This window comes from Salmo trutta, chromosome 22, assembly GCF_901001165.1.
Source record: "Salmo trutta chromosome 22, fSalTru1.1, whole genome shotgun sequence".
In the NCBI taxonomy this organism is placed as follows: domain Eukaryota; kingdom Metazoa; phylum Chordata; class Actinopteri; order Salmoniformes; family Salmonidae; genus Salmo; species Salmo trutta.
The window spans coordinates 37,575,025-37,596,144 of NC_042978.1; the positions used below are offsets into that span (position 1 = coordinate 37,575,025).

The following is a 21,120-nucleotide window of genomic DNA, read 5'->3' on the forward strand; positions in this document are numbered from 1 at the left end:
AAAACTATGAAATAACACATAAGGAATCATGTAGTAACCAAAAGTGTTAAACAAATCAAAATACATTTTATATTTTGCATTCTTCAAAGTAGCCACCCTTTGCCTTGATGACAGCTTTGCACACTCTTGGAATTCTCTCAACCAGCTTCACCTGGAATGCTTTTCCAACAGTCTTTCCAACAGAGCACTTGTTGGCTGCTTTTCCTTCACTCTGCGGTCCAACTCATCCCAAACTATCTCAATTGGGTTGAGGTCGGGTGATTGTGGAGGCCAGGTCATCTGATGCAGTACTCCATCACTCTCCTTGATCAAATAGCCCTTACACAGCCCGGAGGTTTGTTTTGGGTCATTGTCCTGTTGAAAAACAAATGATAGTCTCACTAAGTGCAAACCAGATGGGATGGCGTATTGCTACAGAATGCTGAGGTAGCCATGCTGGTTAAGTGTGCCTTGAATTTTAAATAAATCACACACAGTGTCACCAGCAAAGCACCCCCACACCATCACACCTCCTCCTCCATGCTTCATGGTCGGAACCACACATGCGGAAATCATCCGTTCACCTATTCTGTGTCTCACAAAGACATGGCGGTTGGAACCATAAATCTAAAATTTGGACTCATCAGACCAAAGGACAGATTTCCACCAGTCTAATGTCCATTGCTCGTGTTTCTTGGCCCAAACAAGTCTTCTTCCTATTGGTGTCCTTTAGTAGTGGTTTCTTTGCAGCAATTCGACCATGAAGGCCTGATTCACGTAGACTCCTCTGAACAGTTGATGTTGAGATGTGTCTGTTACTTGAACTCTGTGAAGCATTTACTTGGGCTGCAATTTCTGAGGCTGGTAACTCTAATTAACTTATCCTCTGCAGCAGAGGTAATTCTGGGTCTTCCTTTCCTGTGGCGGTCCTCATGAGACCCAGTTTCATTATAGTGCTTGATGGTTTTTGCGACTGCACTTGAAGAAACTTTCAAAGTTATTGACATTTCCCGCATTGACTGACCTTCATGTCTTAAAGTAATAATGGACTGTCATTTCTCTTTGTGTATTTGAGCTGTTCTTGACATAATATGGACTTGGTATTTTACCAAATAGGGGTTCTGTATACCACCCCTTCCTTGTCACAACACAACTGATTGCCTCAAACGCATTAAGAAGGAAAGAAATTCCACAAATTAACTCTTAACAAGGCACACCTGTTAATTGAAATGCATTCCATGAAGCTGGTTGAGAGAATGCCAAGAGTGTTCAAAGTTGTCATCAAGGCAAAGGGTGGCTTCATTGAAGAATCTCAAATATAAAATCTATTTTGATATGTTTAATACTTTTTGGGTTACTACATCATTCCATATGTCTTATTTCATAGTATTTCATAGTTTTGATGTCTTCACTATTATTTTACAAATAATTATTATGTGTTATTTCATAGTTTTGATGTCTTCACTATTATTCTACAAATAATAATTATTCTACAAATAAAGAAAAACCCTTGAATGCGTAGGTGTGTCAAACTTTTGACTGGTACTGTACATTTCACACTTAATATTGGGGTGTGCTCAGAAAACTGTTCATGCATGAAGTTTATGTTTATTTTTCCATCGATGTAATCGAAAATACTTCAAATATTTAATAATTTTTCAAATAATGAATTGCTGTGTGAAATCCATACGCATAAATCCGAAGGTGCAATACATAGAAAAGCATTGGTTCATAGCAACGAGATTAATTTAATAGCATGAGTTTTTCAGAAACCATATACAAATATTTGCAAACGTTATCTTTGTAAAACAAGACTGGATTAAAGCAAGGCATTAGATTAGCAGCATGGATCAAGCTCCTGGTAGGCTGAGCGAGGGAGGAGATTGTGACACAGTCACGGAACTTCTGTGGCATATTAACGATGATATAAGAATAACAGAATGACATAAAGCCAGACTGTCTTACCAGGCCATGACACACAATCACAGCCAGAGCCCGTATCCACAAAGCATCTCAGAGTAGGAGTGCTGATATAGGATCAATTTAGCCTTTTAGACCATAATGAATAAGAGCGGGGATCTGATCCAAGATCAGTACTCCTAGTCTGAGACCCTTTACTGTACAGATGTAGGATCTTCATTTGAGCCAGTTTGCTACAGCAGGAAAATAATCCTGCAGCAACAGGAAATGTGAATTATTATGTGGATTATAATTAATGAACATCTTTGTAGGAGTTGATACATTTTTTTGCAATGAAAATCAAGTCTGAGATTTCAAAGTGAGAATTACAAACTTCAGAAACCTTTTTAAACCTCAAATACACTACAGTACACAATTTACATTTCCTGCATTGCAGGAAAGTTCTCCTGCAACAGGGTGATCAAATTAAGATCCTACATCTGTATGAATACAGGCTCAGAACTGATGACAATAACTTCAAATCTCAACATAATCTTCTTTGTAAGGTGACACAGCTAGCACACAGTAAAGTTCAGAGATGGGACTCATACAGCATGATCAACATATGACAGGTCTGACTGTCTCTTTCTTTCTGGTTCCACTAAAGTGGTGGTGAGACAAGCGGTGTCCCAATTGGCACACTATTCCCTATATAGTGCACTACTTTTGACCCGAGCCCTATAGGCCCTAGTCAAATGTAGTGCACACAATAGTGAATAGGGTGCAATTTTGGATGCACATTGTCAACCGTATCTGTCGTTGCAAAGACAAGCAAAGGCCAGAAAAATAATACAACAAACAAAAATACAATTTCATCTAGTATCCTGCACCAGAGATATGTGCATCTGCAATTCACCACTATATGCAATGGGACAAAATACCACGTTCCCCTTCCATTCATAGTTTAATTTACATTTTTGAATTGAGTCTGATCTACTGCAAAAATAAATGTTTCTGTACGTTCATTATAACAGGACTTTGGGATGGCATCCCAAACAACTGCACCATTTGGTTTCGATCATTCAAGCAGCTTGTGTCCATGGGCTAAACTTATTAAGCAAATCCCTCTCCCACTACCTCGATCTCTTCCTCCTCCTCTTCCTCTTGTCCGAAGGGGAGTCCGGGGGAGCCAGAGGGGTCGGAGTGACTCAAGTGGCCAATGTCTAGCACCCGCAGGTTGGTCAGGTGTTTGAAGGAGCTCTCCTTCACAGAGTGGGCTGACAGACGGTTGAACCTGTGAGGGGGACAGAGCAAAGGGCCGTGGGGGTCAGGGCCTATATTCACAAACTGTCTCCTAGTAGGAGGGCATATAGGATGGCCTGGAGGATCTGATCCTAGACTTGCATCCTATACAACTAGCAACTAATCATAACAAAAGGAATCAGGTGCTAAAATTGTCAATATTATGTGATGATGACTGAGCAGATGCTGGAGTTTGATGTGTAAACCAGCACAGCAAGAGCTGCTAACCGATAGGACGTTGTGTTTAGAATCTGAACCAGCATATTATGAGAACCAATCCGATATGGACATTGTCCATAAGGACCGGCACAACATGTGGTGTAAACAAATCAGGCGTTGAGATTCAGTAAGTAAATCAGCACAGTATGTGGTCTTAGCCAATCAGATTGTCTGTCTGCTGTTCTGTCTATGACTCAACTGTTTACCTTCGTTTTGAAGTTCTATTGAGTTAGTAAACACCCTGATACTCCCTGTACTGCATCAAGGGGACATGACACCATGTTATCCCAAACAAGCCAATGTCTTGAGTGTCAGTGTAGTGGACCCATCTTAGTTCATAATACACTCATTATCTGTTCCAGACACTCACACCTCCAACACACACACACATGTGCACACACACATATTTAGAGTTGAAGTCGGAAGTTTACATGCACCTTAGCCAAATACATTTAAAGTCAGTTTTTCACAATTCCTGACATTTAATCCTAGTAAAATATCCTGTCTTAGGTCAGTTAGGATCACCACTTTATTTTAAGTATGTGAAATGGCAGAATAATAGTAGACAGAAATATTTATTTCAGGTTTTATTTCTTTTATCACATTCCCAGTGGGTCAGAAGTTTACATACACTCAATTAGTATTTGGTAGCATTGACTTTAAATTGTTTAACTTGGGCCAAACGTTTCGGGTAGCCTTCCACAAGCTTCCCACAATAAGTTGAGTGAATTTTGCCCCGTGCCTCCTGACAGAGTTGTTGTAACTGAGTCAGGTTTGTAGGCCTCCTTGCTCGCACACGCCTTTTCAGTTCTGCCCACAAATTTTCTATGGGATTGAGGTCAGGGCTTTGGGATGGCCATTCCAATACCTTGACTTTGTTGTCCTTAAGCCATTTTGCCACAACTTTGGAAATATGCTTGTGGTCATTGTCCATTTGGAAGATCCATTTGCGACCAAGCTTTAACTTCCTGACTGATGTCTTGAGATGTTGCTTCAATATGTCCACATAATTTTCCTTCCTCATGAAGCCATCTATTTTGTGAAGTGCACCAGTCCCTCCTGCAGCAAAGCACCTCCACAACATGATACTGCCACCCCCGTGCTTCACGGTGGCTTCTCCTTGCTGAGCAGCCTTTCAGGTTATGTTGATATAGGACTCATTTTACTGTGGATATAGATACTTTTGTACCTGTTTCCTCTAGCATCTTCACAAGGTCCTTTGCTGTTGTTCTGGGATTGATTTGCACTTTTCGCACCAAAGTACGTTCATATCTAGGAGACAGAACACGTCTCCTTCCTGAGCGGTATGACGGCTGTGTGGTCCCATGGTGTTTATACTTGTGTGCTATTGTCTGTACAGATGAACGTGGTACCTTCAGGCGTTTGGAAATTGCTCCCAAGGATGAATTTTTTGGCTAATTTCTTTAGATTTTCCCATGATGTCAAGCAAAGAGGCACTGCGTTTGAAGGTAGGCCTTGAAATACATTCACAGGTACACCTCCAATTGACTAAAATGACTGTCAATTAGCCTATCAGAAGCTTCTAAAGCCATGACATCAATTTCTGGAATTAACCAAACTGTTTAAAGGCACAGTCAACTTAGTGTATGTAAACTTCTGACCCACTGGAATTGTGATACAGTGAATTATAAGTGAAATAATGTCTGTAAACAATTGTTGGAAAAATGACTTGTGTCATGCACAAAGTAGATGTCCTAACCGACTTGCCAAAATTATAGTTTGTTAACAAGACATTTGTGGAGTGGTTGAAAAACGAGTTTTAAATGACTCCAACCTAAGTGTATGTAAACTTCCAACTTCAACTGTATATCTACGCACACTCAATGTAAACAGATGCATGCATAAGATACACACACACAAACAAGCACACAAATCCCCTGCTCCCCTCCCCCACTGAACCCATGCAGCATTCCATCCCCTGTAAATTGGCTCAGGCCAGCAGCTCCCACAGCTGTGGAGGGATTTAGAGGAAAAACAAGCGTTTCTAACTGCTGTGATACTTCAGCAGCTGCTGAGGCTGACCCCACAGCATGAAGAGACCAACATGCTGGAGGACAGAGTCGGCTGGATGAGGTCAGGGCCTTTAAAGTCCTTGAGCTGATAAAACAGCCTAGAGCAGTCAGTCAGACTCCTGCTGAAAAAAAACAACTGTCTCTAAACCAACCAGACAAACCCTCAGGCCAGCGTCCCACCAATCTTAGACGATTTACTTTCCAAACTGACCACTGGCCAAAATGTCCTGAAATGATTAGTGGTCTAAGAGGTAAAGTAATATGATGGAAACTGATACTAACCTAGCTAGCTAAATATACCAGTATCTATTCAGACCAGTGGTAGAAAGCAGATAAGGAGACAAAGATGTTAATGGTTTAGAGTTTTGGGACCCAACCCCGCCCACAGACAAGGAAGAAGTCAGAAGAGGACAGAAGGAAGGAAACTAAGAGAAAACTAGTTGGCAGATCTGAGCTGTTTTAGTTGGAAATCCAATAATTTCACTTGATTTAATCAATAGTAAAAGCAGCAGAGCATCACAAGCCAAGAAACAGAACTAGACAGAGAGGGAGTATCCCTAAATCTTTACCACCATCAGTTCTGTTCTGTTCTATCCTGCAAAAAACAGATAAACAAGAATTTACAACCAAATGAAACAGTGACTTTTACTTGGTTATCAATGCTGAGTTTTAGAAAAGCACCTGATTAATTTACATAATATACATTTCATAACCCAACCAGAAAATTAGGAGGGTTTAGGAAAGTAGATAAATTACAAAACAACCATCTGATGGGTACTTTACATAGCGTATATGTGTAGGAGATTTTAATGAGTGCAGTCAACACAGAGGTAAAGCAGAAGGTTGTTCCATCAGCAGCTCCCTCCTTCTCTGTGTCCGTTACATAAGTCTCCTCAGCACAGCGCAGCATAGATCAGGTCCAAACATTAAATAACCACACGCAAGGATGATGAGGGAACTATCAACCAAATATCCATCAGAGCCCTGGGGCTGCGTCCCAAATGGCATGCTAATTCCATATATAGTACACTACACTTGAGTAGGGCTCGTTTCAAAAGTAGTGCACTATATAGGGAATAGGGTGCCATTGGATGAAGCTTGGGACTCAATAGACTAGGGGCTATGTGGCTCTGTCTTACAGCTGGCATCAATCAACAGGACTTAGTCACACACTCCCAGTAGAGGATGGATGGTGATGATTTGGGCAGAGTAGAAGGCCAGAAATGTCTCATTCAGAAACAATGCTACAGAAACGGATGGAACAGTGGAGTGGAAAGGAGAACACTGGGCCTCAGAGTTAATGGAAGGGGGCAGGAGTTGAATGACGGTTGAATTGTTGTTACCTAATAAACATAGTGTGTGTGTGTGTGTGTGTGTGTGTGTGTGTGTGTGTGTGTGTGTGTGTGTGTGTGTGTGTGTGTGTGTGTGTGTGTGGCGATTTGAGAGAGTTCGATATTGATTTTGGGACTTGAACTTACTGAACATGAGCTGTGGGTTTGAACTGAGATATAGGTTCAGGTGCGTGTGTGCATGCATTAGTGTTTAGTCTCTCACCGTAGGAAGATGCCCTTGATGTTGGGGGTGCCCTCGAAGGCGGTGGCAGGGACAGTGCTGATACGATTGGACTGAAGGTACAGGTACTCCAGAGACTCAGGCAGGTCAGAGGGGACATGGGACAGCTGGTTACTGGACAGGTCCAACGTCTGGACAAACACATCAATCAAATCAATCACCTTGTATTTATTGGGCCCTCTTACACCATCAGATTGCTAAGCAACTACCAACAGGTCCAACAAATGAAGGTCAGAGTGAGCAACCAGCTCTATCACACAGAAAACCTGTAGGTTCAGTAAACTGAGAAGAGAGAAGTGGTTGAGGGGATCAGACAGATTGTAATAGGGAGGTGTGTATTGGGGGGGGTCAACCTACATCCTCTCTCTTCCTCTCTACCTCTCCCCTCCACCTCACACACCCCAATCACCCGGTCTCACCGTCAGAGCGCTGAGCTCCATCCAGGCTCCCTGGTAGATGGAGTTGAGTTTGAGCTGGTTGTGGTTGAGGTGGATCTCCTTGAGCTTGGACATGCCCTGCAGCGCCCCCTCTGGTATGGAGGTCAGCTGGTTGTCCTTCACCCGGAGGACCTGCAGGGAGCGAGGAAGCCCCAGGGGCAGGGAGTGGAGGGCGTTCCCTGACAGGTCCAAGGTCTCCAGCAGACGCAGCTTCCTGAAAGCTGGACGATCAACGTGGTTTCATTAGAATATGTCACAATAGAGATATTTAACCACTGCGGTTACAGTTGAAGTCGGAAGTTTACATACACTTAGGTTGGAGTCATTAAAACTTGTTTTTCAACCACTCAACAAATTTCTTGTTAACAAACTATAGTTTTGGCAAGTCGGTTAGGACATCTACTTAGTGCATGACACAAGTAATTTTTTTTACAAACAGATTATTTCACTGTATCACAATTCCAGTGGGTCAGAAGTTTACATACACTAAGTTGACTGTGCCTTTAAACAGCTTGGAAAATTCCAGAAAATGATGTCATGGCTTTAGAAGCTTCTGATAGGCTAATTGACATCATATGAGTCAATTGGAGGTGTACCTGTGAATGTATTTCAAGGTCTACCTTCAAACTCTGTGCCTCTTTCCTTGACATCATGGGAAAATCAAAAGAAATCAGCCAAGACCTCAGAAAAGTCTGGTTCATCCTTGGGAGCAATTTCCAAACACCTGAAGGTACCACGTTCATCTGTACAAACAACAGCACGCAAGTATAAACACCATGGGACCCAGAACAACAGCAAAGGACCTTGTGAAGATGCTAGAAGAAACAGGTACAAAAGTATCTATATCCACAGTAAAATGAGTCCTATATCGACATAACATGAAAGGCCGCTCAGCAAGGAAGAAGCCACCGTGAAGGACGGGGGTGGCAGTATCATGTTGTGGAGGTGCTTTGTTGCAGGAGCGACTGGTGCACTTCACAAAATAGATGGCTTCAAGAGGAAGGAAAATTATGTGGACATATTGAAGCAACATCTCAAGACATCAGTCAGGAAGTTAAAGCTTGGTCGCAAATGGGTCTTCCAAATGGACAATGACCACAAGCATACTTCCAAAGTTGTGGCAAAATGGCTTAAGGACAACAAAGTCAAGGTATTGGAGTGGCCATCCCAAAGCCCTGACCTCAATCCCATAGAAAATTTGTGGGCAGAACTGAAAAGGCGTGTTCGAGCAATGAGGCCTTCAAACCTGACTCAGTTACAACAACTCTGTCAGGAGGAACGGGCCAAAATTCACCCAACTTATTGTGGGAAGCTTGTGGAAGGCTACCCGAAACGTTTGACCCAAGTTAAACAATTTAAAGTCAATGCTACCAAATACTAATTGAGTGTATGTAAACTTATGACCCACTGGAAATGTGATAAAAGAAATAAAAGCTGAAATAAATATTTCTCTCTACTATTATTCTGCCATTTCACATACTTAAAATAAAGTGGTGATCCTAACTGACCTAAGACAGGGTATTTTACTAGGATTAAATGTCAGTAATTGTGAAAAACTGAGTTTAAATGTATTTGGCTAAGGTATATGCAAACTTCCGACTTCAACTGTATATATCACCTGAGCTGAAATATCAGTTATGATGATGAAGACTTTATTTTAATCCATTTCTGTTTCATAATGCATTCCAGTATACATTCTGATATTCATGTAGACAGACATACAGAACGTGACAAACATGACAAACAGTACATAGTACAAGAGTCATCTAACATTAGACATACAGTATTCACATAGACAATTCCTGTACAGCATATAACAAAACACAAAAAAACATTTCCATTCATATACAGTTCATTCGGAAAGTATTCAGACCCCTTGACATTTTCCACATTTTGTTACGTTACAGCCTTATTAAATAATAATTTCATCAATCTACACACAATACCCCATAATGACAAAGTAAAAACTGTTTTTTAGAAATTTTAGCAAATGTATTACAAGTAAAAAACTGAAATTCCTTTTTACGTAAGTATTCAGATCCTTTGCTATGAGACATGAAATTGAGCTCAGGTGCATCCTGTTTCCATTTATCAACCTTGAGATGTTTCTACAACTTGATTGGAGTCCACCTGTGGTAAATTCAATTGATTGGATATGATTTGGAGAGGCACACACCTGTCTATAAAAGGGCCCACAGTTGACAGTGCATGTCAGAGCAAAAACCAAGCCATGAGTTCGAAAAAATTGTCTGTAGAGCTCCGAGACAGGATTCTGTCTGCAGCACTGAAGGTTCCCAAGAACACAGTGGCCTCCATCATTCTTAAATGGAAGAAGTTTGAAACCATCAAGACTCTTCCTAGAGCTGGCTGCCCGGCCTTGGTCATCGAGGTGTCCAAGAACCCGATGGTCACTCTGACTAAGCTCCAGAGTTCCTCTGTGGAGATGGGAGAACCTTCCAGAAGGACAACCATCTCTGCAGCACTCCACCAATCAGGCCTTGATGGTAGAGTGGCCAGACGGAAGCCACTCCTCAGTAAAAGACACATGACAGCATGCTTGGAGTTTGCCAAAAGACACCCTAAAGGCCTCAGACCATGAGAAACAAGATTCTCTGGTCTGATGAAACCAAGATTGAACTCTTTGGCCTGAGTACCAAGCGTCACGTCTGGAGGAAACCTGACACCATCCCTACGGTGAAGCATGGTGGTGGCAGTATCATGCTGTGGGGATGTTTTTCAGAGGCAGGGACTGGGAGACTAGTCTGGATCGAGGGAAAAATGAACGGAGCAAAGTACAGACAGATCCTTGATGAAAACCCACTCCAGACCTCAGACTGGGGCAAAGGTTCACCATCCAACAGGACAACGACCCTACGCACAAAGTCAAGTCAACACAGGAGTGGTTTCGGGACAAATCCCTGAATATCCTTGAGTGGCCCTGCCAAAGCCCGGACTTGAACCCGATCAAACAACTCTGGAGAGACCTGAAAATAATCAAGGGTTCTGAATACTTTCCGAATGCACTGTATATAGGTGAAAGCCTTATGTTCCACGTAGGATTAACAGGTGTACCTTCTCGGTGCAGCTTGGGGCTAATGAGGCGGTTGTAGCTGAGGTTGAGCTCGGTCAGGGTGTAAAGCATCACCAGGTCATTGCGTCCGATCTCGTTGATGCCGTTGTGAAGCAGCATAAGGGTCTTGGCTCGGCGGGGGAGACCCCTGGGGACACGCTCCAGCTGGTTGTTGTACATATGGAGGGTGTGTAGCTTCTTCAGGCCCTGGGGAGAAGAGAAAACTATTTTTGTGAACAATTTAATGTTATTGTAAGCGCATATCATTTGACATTTCACATTTATCATTTAACATATACACAAATGATGATAATCATAACATCAAAACAATTGTGCCCGACACTCTGTGGTGGTTCAACCTGACCAAACTAACCTTCAGATCAAGCTATATAGCCATCTATCATATTTTTCATGGCCCTTTGAGCTAGTTACACCTGTGGCGGTTTATCTATCCACAGTATAAGATTTAACCAGTTGAATAAAAAAGGCAACATTTTGATTTCCGTCTAAATAGACATACCCAAACGTAATTATTTTTCATGAGATGGCCATTAACAATAAATGGTCATGTTGCATAGTTTTAGAAAGGTCTGGTACTCACCTTTCTGGTACAAATAGTTGTACTCTCTTATGAAGACACAAGCTCAAATACATAGTAGAAATATACATATTTTTTTCTATTCAACAAAAGTGGGGCAATAGGGCCATATGGGGGACTTAAGTAACCCAAGTATTCAGCAATGCTGTAGGCCTACATGGAATGCAGCTTGGTGTATGGAGCGGGAGCGTAGCTGATTGTTGTGCAGCAGTAGGTACTCCAGGTTACGGCAGGCTATGAGGGCATCACCAGGGATACTGCGGATGTTGTTCTTCTCTAGGTGTAGCAGTATCAGACCTCGAGGCAGACCCTGAGGAACCACACTCAGGTTGTTGTTGGACAGGTCCAGATACTCCAGCTTGGTCAACTGGCTGAGAGTGGAGAGGAGAGGGTGATGTTATCTTTGATAGAGAAGAGGTTAGGTTATCACTTTATCTTTAAAGGTCATCTTGTTATCTTTCCATGAATAGATGAATGTCACTTTTCTCTCCCATTTTGACATTTTCTCAGAATGTACCAGCTCAACCTAATCTCTCCCTCCCTCCATCCCTCCCTCCCTCCCTCCCTCCCTCCCTTTTGCCATGCCTGTTTCATTACAGTATCATTGTCCCTCCCTGTTTCATTACAGTATCATTGTCCCTCCCTGTTTCATTACAGAATCCTTGTCCATGCCTGTTTCATTACATAATCATTGTCCATGCCTGTTTCATTACAGTATCATTGTCCCTCCCTGTTTCATTACAGTATTATTGTCCATGCCTGTTTCATTACAGTATCATTGTCCCTCCCTGTTTCATTACAGTATCATTGTCCCTCCCTGTTTCATTACAGAATCCTTGTCCATGCCTGTTTCATGACATAATCATTGTCCATGCCTGTTTCATTACAGTATCATTGTCCCTCCCTGTTTCATTACAGTATTATTGTCCATGCCTGTTTCATTACAGTATCATTGTCCCTCCCTGTTTCATTACAGTATCATTGTCCCTCCCTGTTTCATTACAGAATCCTTGTCCATGCCTGTTTCATGACATAATCATTGTCCATGCCTGTCTCATTACAGTATCATTGTCCCTCCCTGTTTCATTACAGTATTATTGTCCCTCCCTGTTTCATTACGGTATCATTGTCCTTGCCTGTTTCATTACAGTATCATTGTCCCTCCCTGTTTCATTACAGTATCATTGTCCCTCCCTGTTTCATTACAGTATCATTGTCCCTCCCTGTTTCATTACAGTATCATTGTCCCTCCCTGTTTCATTACGGTATCATTGTCCTTGCCTGTTTCATTACAGTATCATTGTCCATGCCTGTTTCATTACATAATCATTGTCCATGCCTGTTTCATTACAGTAACATTGTCCATGCCTGTTTCGTTACATAATCCTTGTCCCTCCCTGTTTCATTACAGTCAGCAGCATACCACCCTGCATCCCACTGCTGGCTTGCTTCTGAAGCTAAGCAGGGTTGGTCCTGGTCAGTCCCTGGATGGGAGACCAGATGCTGTTGGAAGTGGTGTTGGAGGGCCAGTAGGAGGCACTCTTTCCTCTGGTATAAAAAAATATTCCAATGCCCCAGGGCAGTGATTGGGATACTGCCCTGTGTAGGGTGCTGTCTTTTGGATGGGATGTTAAATGGGTGTCCTGACTCTCTGAGGTCATTAAATATCCCATTGCACTTATTGTAAGAGTAGGGGTGTTAACCCTGGTGTCCTGGCTAAATTCCCAATCTGGCCACCTAATCATGGCTCATTCATCCCCCTCCTCTCCCCTGAAACTATTCCCCAGGTTGTTGCTGTAAATGAGAATGTGTTCTCAGTCAACTTACATGGTAAAATAAATAAAAACAGTATCATTGTCCATGCCTGTTTCATTACAGAATCCTTGTCCCTCCCTATTTCTGTGTCATTGTCCCAGCTTTACATTGGCGTGTGTTGTAAAGTCTATAGGTCTTTGTTTTTCATCAATACCCTCAGTAATAATGTAATAGGTGGCCTCGGATATATGGAATCGTAGAAGAAGACTTTGCTCAGGTGGACTTAATGGCTCTCTGTTGTGTTTTTGTGTTGGTCTGTAAGTCTGAGTATCATACACATTGACAGTAAATGGTACTACAGTACCTGAAGGTCTCATTGTCCATGCCTTCGTTGCTAAGCAGGTTGTTCTGTAGGTAGAGCTCTCTGAGCTGGGTCAGGCTGTCAAACGCCCCTGATGGGATCTTCTCCAGCATGTTGTTCTGTTATACCAAGAAGACACACACAATCATCATCACTTATGATTATCACAGACACTTTGTCAATATTATTGTTTCCTCTTCTCCTTTAATCCCCCTCCTCAATTCCCACTAACGTGGAAGGTGTGGAGAAGACGGGAGGAGAGGACATGAGGAATCGAGGAAATTGAGAAAGAGCCTCAAATGCTTGGCTGTATGGCTGTGGAGTGTGCTGTTCTGATGCGTCTTAATTGTCTAAGGTCAGGTACTCTGTAGCTACAGTACCTTTAGATGTAGGCGGTAGAGAGCAGAGGGCAGGTTCCTAGGGACGTAGCGGAGGAAGTTACTGGACATGATGAGAACCTCCAGGCTGTCAGAACCGTTAAACATGTTCTCTGGTAGCCCTGCATCTGTCAGTTTGTTGTTATGGAGATACACTGACCTGGGGTGGAGTTAGGACACAGGGGAGAAAGCATGATATTAGTGCTCAAATGTGTTATGCTATGAAAGAAGCAAGGTAATTAAAGGCAATATAACAATATAACACCTATAGCAACATCAAATCAAATTGAATTTGTCACATGCGCCAAATACAACAGGTGTAGACCGTACAGTTAAATGCTTACTTACAAGCCCTTAACCAACAACGCAGTTTTAAGAAAAATACCTAAAAAAATAAGAAATAAAGTAAATAATTAAATAATTAATGGGGAGCAGTAAAATAACAATAGCGAGGCTATATACAGGGGATACCGGTACAGAGTCAATGTGCGGGGGCACCGATTAGTCGAGGTAATTGAGGTAATATATACATGTGGGAAGAGTTATTAAAGTGACTTATGCATAGATAATAACAGAGTAGCAGCAGCATAAAAGGGATTGGGGGAACAATGCAAATAGTCTGGGTAGCCATTTGTTTAGATGTTCAGTAGTCTTATGGCTTGGGGGTAGAAGCTGTTTAGAAGCCTCTTGGACCTATACTTGGCGCTCCGGTACCACTTGCCGTGCAGTAGCAGAGAGAACAGTCTATGACTAGGGTGGCTGGAGTCTTTGACAATTTTTAAGGTCTTCCTCTGACACCGCCTGGTATAGAGGTCCCGGATGGCAGGAAGCTTGACCCCAGTGATGTACTGGGCTGTACGCACTACTCTCTGTAGTGCCTTGCGGATGGAGGCCGAGCAGTTGTCATACCAGGCAGTGATGCAACCAGTCAGGATGCTCTCGATGGTGCAGCTGTAGAACCTTTTGAGGATCTGAGGACCATTGCCAAATCTTTTTAGTCTCCTGAGGGGGAATAGGTTTTGTCGTGCCCTCTTCACGACTGTCTTGGTGTGCTTAGACCATGTTAGTTTGTTGGTGATGTGGACACCAAGGAACTTGAAGCTCTCAACCTGCTCCACTACAGCTCCGTCGATGAGAATGGTGGCGTGCTCGGTCCTCCTTTTCCTGTAGTCCACAATCATCTCCTTAGTCTTGATCATGTTGAGGGAGAGGTTGTTGTCCTGGCACCACACGGCCAGGCCTCTGACCTCCCTATATGCTGTCTCGTCGTTGTTGGTGATCAGGCCTACCACTGTTGTATCATCAGCAAACTTAATGATGGTGTTGGAATCGTGCCTGGCCGTGCAGTCATGAATGAACAGGGAGTACAGGAGGGGACTGAGCACGCACCCCTGAGGGGTCCCTGTGTTAAGGATCTGCGTGGCGGATGTGTTGTTACCTACCCTTACCATCTGGGGGTGGCCCATCAGGAAGTCCAGGATCCAGTTGCAGAGGGAGGTGTTTAGTCCCAGGGTCCTTAGCTTAGTGATGAGCTTTGAGTGCACTATGGTGTTGAACGCTAAGCTATAGTCAATGAATAGCATTCTCACATTGGTGTTCCTTTTGTCCAGGTGTGAAAGGGCAGTGTGGAGTGAAATAGAGATTGCATCATCTGTGGATCTGTTGGGGTGGTATGCAAATTGGAGTGGGATAATGGTGTTGATGTGACCCATGACCAGCCTTTCAAAGCACTTCATGGCTACAGACGTGAGTGCTATGGGTTGGTAGTGATTTAGGCAGGTTACCTTAGTGTTCTTGGGCACAGGGACTATGATGGTCTGCTTGAAACATGTTGGTATTACAGACTCAGACAGGGAGAGGTTGAAAATGTCAGTGAAGACACTTGCCAGTTGGTCAGCGCATGCTCGGAGTACACGTCCTGGTAATCCGTCTGGCCCTGTGGCCTTGTGAATGTTGACCTGTTTAAAGGTCTTACTCACATTGGCTGCAGAGAGCGTGATCACACAGTCGTCCGGAACAGCTGGTGCTCTCATGAATGTTTCAGTGTTACTTGCCATCGAAGCGAGCATAGAAGTAATTTAGCTCATCTGGTAGGCTCGTGTCACTGGGCAGCTCTCGGCTGTGCTTCCATTTGTAGTCTGTAATAGTTGAATAAGACCTTTCTACTGTGAGAATGTAATGTAATCTACTGTGAGAATGTAATCCTCCTACACAAAACCTCCCACCAACCTACCTACCCCCACACACACACACACACACACACACACACACACACACACACACACACACACACACACACACACACACACACACACACACACACACACACACACTCACTTCAGTCCTGGCTTCTGGCCAAATGTGTACGGGTAGATCTTTGTGAGCGAATTAGCGGCAAAATCAGCACTGACCAGTGAGGGAGGCAGGTGTCTGGGTGCTGTGGTGAGCTGGGAGGGAAAAAGACAGGGAGAGAGAGAGAGAGAGAGCGAGAGAGGTAAGGGAGAGAGAGAGGTGGGGGGGAGAGAGAGTATGTTACTTTCTTCCTTTCTTTCTACTGTTGACCGCTAAAGAGCAGTATGCACTGGCAGTTAGAGTTCATTTACATTCCTTCAGAAAGTATTCACACAACTTGACTTTTTCCACATTTTGCTGTGTACCAGCCTGAATTTAAAATTGATTAAATTGAGATTGTGTAACGCCCTGGCCATAGAGCGGGTTTTTTGTTCTCTATTTTTGGTTAGGCCAGGGTGTGACATGGGTGGGCGTTCTAGGTTTCTTTTTCTATGTTGGTGGTTTTCTTTGTTTCGGCCGTGTATGGCTCTCAATCAGGAACAGGTGTAGATCGTTGTTGCTGATTGAGAGTCATACATAGGCAGCCTGTTTTTCCTTTGGGGTTTGCGGGTGAATGTTTTCTGTCTAGGTTTGTTCATCCTGACAGGACTGTTTGGCTGTCATTCCTTGTCGTGTTTTCTTTTTGTATAGTGTTCATTCGTTTATTAAAATCCTTAATATGAACACATCCTCCGCTGCACCTTGGTCTCAATCTGACGACGGCCGTTACAGATTCACCCACCGACAACGGACCAAGCAGCGTGAGAGGAAGGAGCAGAAGGTTCAGGATTCTTGGCAGTGGGAGGAATTACTGGACAGAAAGGGACCATGGGCTCGAGCTGGGGAGTATCGCCGCCCGCAGTGGGAGGTCGAGGCAGCGAAAGCTGAGAGGCGGTGGTATGAGGCAAGGGAGCGCAACAGGCACGAGAGGCAGCCCCCCCCAAAAATGGGGGGGGGGGGGCACACGGGGAGTGTGGCAGAGCCAGGATCGAATTCTGGGCCAACTCCCCGTGCTTACCGGAAGCAACGTGGTACTGGTAAGGCACCGTGTTATGCTGTGAAGCGCACAGTGTCTCCAGTGCGCGCTCAGAGCCCGGTGCGCTATAGACCAGCCCCCCGCAAGTGCCATGCGAGTGTGGGTATCGAGCCAGGACGGATTGTGCCAGCTCAGCGCGTCTGGTCTCCAGTGCGCTGTTTCGGTCCAGGCTATCCTGCGCCGGCACTGCGCACTGTGTCTCCGGGGCGCTGGGAGGGTTCAGTTCGTCCTATGCCTGCGCTCCGCCCGTGCCGGGCAAGAGTGGGCATTCAGCCTGGAGCATGGGTGGCAAGCCTACGCACCAGAACTCCAGTGCTCCCCCACAGCCCGGTTTATCCTGTGCCTCCTCCTCGGACCAGGCCTCCAGTGGGTCTCTCCAGCCTGGTCTATCCTGTGCCTCCTCCCAGGACCAGGCCTTCAGTGGGTCTCCCCATCCTGGTACATCCTGTGCCTCCTCCTCGGACCAGGCCTCCTGTGGGTCTCCCCAGCCTGGTGAGTCCTGTGCCTGCGCCCAGAGCCAGGCCTCCTGCATGTCTCCCCAGCCTGGTGAATCCTGGGCCAGAGCCGCCAGAGCCGCCCGCCAGTCTGGAGCCGCCAGAGCCGCCCGCCAGTCTGGAGCCGCCAGAGCCGCCCGCCTGTCCGGAGCAGCCAGAGTCGCCCGCCTGTCCGGAGCCGCCAGAGTCGCCCGCCTGTCCGGAGCCGCCAGAGTCGCCCGCCTGTCCGGAGCCGCCAGAGTCGCCCGCCAGCCGGGCGCAGCCAGAGTCGCCCGCCAGCCGGGCGAAGCCAGGGTCGCCCGCCAGCTGGGCACAGCCAGGCGCAGCCAGGGTCGCCCGCCAGTCCTCTGGCGCAGCCAGGGACGCCACCTAAGTGGGCTAAGCCGAGGGTGGAGCGGGGTCCACGTCCCGTACCAGAGCCGCCGCTGTAGGAAGACCCACCCGGACCCTCCCCTTTAGAGTCAGGTTTTGCAGCCGGAGTCCGCACCTTTGGGGGGGTACTGTAACGCCCTGGCCATAGAGAGGGATTTTTGTTCTCTATTTTTGGTTAGGCCAGGGTGTGACATGGGTGGGCGTTCTAGGTTTCTTTTTCTATGTTGGTGGTTTTCTTTGTTTCGGCCGTGTATGGCTCTCAATCAGGAACAGGTGTAGATCGTTGTTGCTGATTGAGAGTCATATATAGGCAGCCTGTTTTTCCTTTGGGGTTTGTGGGTGAATGTTTTCTGTCTAGGTTTGTTCATCCTGACAGGACTGTTTGGCTGTCATTCCTTGTCGTGTTTTCTTTTTGTATAGTGTTCATTCGTTTATTAAAATCCTTAATATGAACACATCCTCCGCTGCACCTTGGTCTCAATCTGACGACGGCAGTTACAGATTGTTTGTCACTGGCCTACACACAATACCCCATAATGTCATTGTGAAATTGTGTTTTTTGACATTTTTACAAATTCATTAATAATGTAAAGCTGGGCAAGTATTCAACCCCTTTGTTATGGCAAGCCTAGATATGTTCAGGTGTAAGAATGCGCTTAACAAGTCACATAATAAGTTCCATGGACTCACTCTGTGTGAAATAACAGTGTTTAGCATGATTTTTAAATGACTACCGTCATCTCTGTACACCAGACATACAATTTTGTGTAAGGTCCCTCAGTCGAGCATTGACTTTCAAACACAGATTCAACCACAAAGACCAGGTTTTCCAATGCACCTATTGGTAGATGGATTTTTTTTTTAAAGCAAACATTGAATATCCCTTAGATCGTGGTGAAGTTATTAGTTACACTTTGGATTGTTTATCAATACACCCAGTCACCACAAAGATACAGGTGTCCTTCCTAACTCAATTGCCGGAGAGGAAAGAAAAACGTTCAGGGATTTCACCATGAGGCCAATGGTGACTTTAAAACAGTTACAGAGTTTAATGGCTGAGATAGGAGAAAAGTGAGGACGGATCAACAACATTGCAATTGCTCCACAATAATAACCTAATTGACAGAGTGAAAAGAAGGAAGCCTGTACAGAATAAAAATATTCCAAAACATGCATCCTGTTTGCAACAAGGCACTAAAGAAATACTGCAAAAAATGTGGTAAAGCAATTCACTTTTTGTCCTGAATACAAACTGTAATGTTTGGGGCAAATCCAATACAACAAGTTACTGAGAACCACTCTTGATATTTTCAAGCATACTGGTTATTATGGGTATACTTGTAATCGCTAAGGACTGGGGAGATTTTCAGGATAAAGAAGAAACAGAACGTAGCTAAGCACAGGCAAAATCCTTGAGGAAAACCGTGTTCAGTCTGCTTTCCACAAGACACTGGGAGTTGAATTCACATTTCAGCGGGACAATAACCCAAAATAAAAAACCAAACCTAAACTGGAGCTGCTTACCAAGAACACAGTGAATGTTCCGGAGTCGCTAAGTTACAGTTTTTGCTTAAATCTACTTGAAAATCTATGGTAAGACCTGAAAATGGTTGTCTAGCAATGATCAACAACCAATTTCACAGGTCTTGAAGATTTTTAAAAGAATAATGGGCAAATGTTGCACAGACTTAACCAGAGACTCACAGCTGTAATCGCTGTCAAAGGTGCTTCTACAAAGTAATGACTCAGGGGTGTGAATACTTTGGTAAATTAGATATTTCTGTATTTCATATTCAGTAAATATGCAAAAATGTCCCATACGTAAACAGGAAGTTACTGCATTGTTGGCATACAGTGCATTCAGAAAGTACTCAGATCCCTTGACTTTTTCCACATTTGTTACGTTACAGCCTTATTCAAAAATGTATTAAATTACATGTTTTCCTCATCAATCTACACACAATACACTATATTTACAAAATGAAAAGAGGTTTTTAGATATTTTAGCAATTTTGTGTTCAGGCCCTTTGCTATGAGACTCGAAATTGACCTCAGGTGCATCCGGATTCCAATTATCATCCTTGATGTTTCTACAACTTGACTGGAGTCCAACTGTGGTAAATGCAATTGATTGGACATGATTTGGAAAGGCACACACCTGTCTATATAAGGTCCCACAGTTGACAGTGCATGTCAGAGTAAAAAAATCAAGTAATTAGGTTGAAGGAACAGTCCGTAGAGCTCCAAGTCAGGATTGTGCCGAGGCACAGATCTGGGGAAGGGTACCAGAACATTTCTGCAGCATTGAAGGTCCCCAAGAACACAGTGGCCTCCGTCATTCCTAAATGGAACAAGTATGGAACCACCAAGACTCTTCCTAGAGCTGGCTGCCCGGCCAAACTGAGCAATACGCGGAGAAGGGCATTTGTCAGGGAGGTGACCAAGAACCCGATGGTCACTCTGACTAAGCTCCAGAGTTCCTCTGTGGAGATGGGAGAACCTTCCAGAAGGACAACAATCTCTGTAGCATTCCAACAATCAGGCCTTTATGGTAGAGTGGCCAGACGGAAGCCACTCCTCAGTAAAAGGCACATAACAGCCCGCTTGGAGTTTGCCAAAAGGCACCTAAAGACTCTCAGACCATGAGAAACAAGATTCTCTGGTCTGATGAAACCAAGATTGAACTCTTTGGCCTGAATGCCAAGCGTCACATCTGGAAGAAACCTGGCACCATACCTATGGTGAAGCATGGTAGTGGCAGCATCATGCTGTGGGGATGTTTTTCAGCGGCAGGGACTGGGAGACTAGTCGGGATCGAGGGAAAGATGAACGGAGCAAAGTACAAAGAGATCCTTGATGAAAACCCAGACAGAGCCCGGACTTGAACCCAATCGACCATCTCTGGAAAGACTTGAAAATAGCTGTGCAGAGATGCTCCCCATCCAACTTGACAGAGCTTGAGAGGATCTGCAGAAAAGAATGGGGGAAACTCCCCGAATACAGGTGTGCCAAGCTTGTAGCGTCATACGCAAGAAGACTCGTGGCTGTAATCGCTGCCAAAGGTGCTTCAACAAAGTACTGAGTAAAGAGTCTGAATACTTATGTAAATGTAATATATATATTATGTGCAAAAATTTCTAAAAACCTGTTTTTGCTTTGTCATAATGGGGTATTGTGTGTAGATTGATGAGGGGGGAAAAATGATTTAATTAATTTAAAATAACGTAACAAAATGTGGAGGGGTCTGAATACTTTCCGAATGCACTGTATGACTTTGGCAGGCCT

At 44.3% G+C, this 21,120-nt stretch overlaps 1 protein-coding gene across 1 annotated transcript in view; it reads right to left on the reverse strand.

The window, feature by feature from the left end:
• Nucleotides 1-1,707: 1,707 nt before the first annotated feature.
• podn (podocan) overlaps nucleotides 1,708-21,120 on the reverse strand; it is a 30,008-nt gene continuing 10,595 nt past the window's right edge. Inside the window, exons 6-13 of the mRNA XM_029707878.1 lie at nucleotides 15,940-16,049; nucleotides 13,606-13,762; nucleotides 13,229-13,344; nucleotides 11,267-11,480; nucleotides 10,514-10,718; nucleotides 7,424-7,662; nucleotides 6,987-7,135; nucleotides 1,708-3,172 (exon numbers count right to left, since the gene is read on the reverse strand). Coding sequence (XP_029563738.1) covers nucleotides 2,992-3,172; nucleotides 6,987-7,135; nucleotides 7,424-7,662; nucleotides 10,514-10,718; nucleotides 11,267-11,480; nucleotides 13,229-13,344; nucleotides 13,606-13,762; nucleotides 15,940-16,049 — 1,371 coding nt within the window. The 3' untranslated portion in view covers nucleotides 1,708-2,991. The remainder of the gene's footprint in view (nucleotides 3,173-6,986; nucleotides 7,136-7,423; nucleotides 7,663-10,513; nucleotides 10,719-11,266; nucleotides 11,481-13,228; nucleotides 13,345-13,605; nucleotides 13,763-15,939; nucleotides 16,050-21,120) is intronic.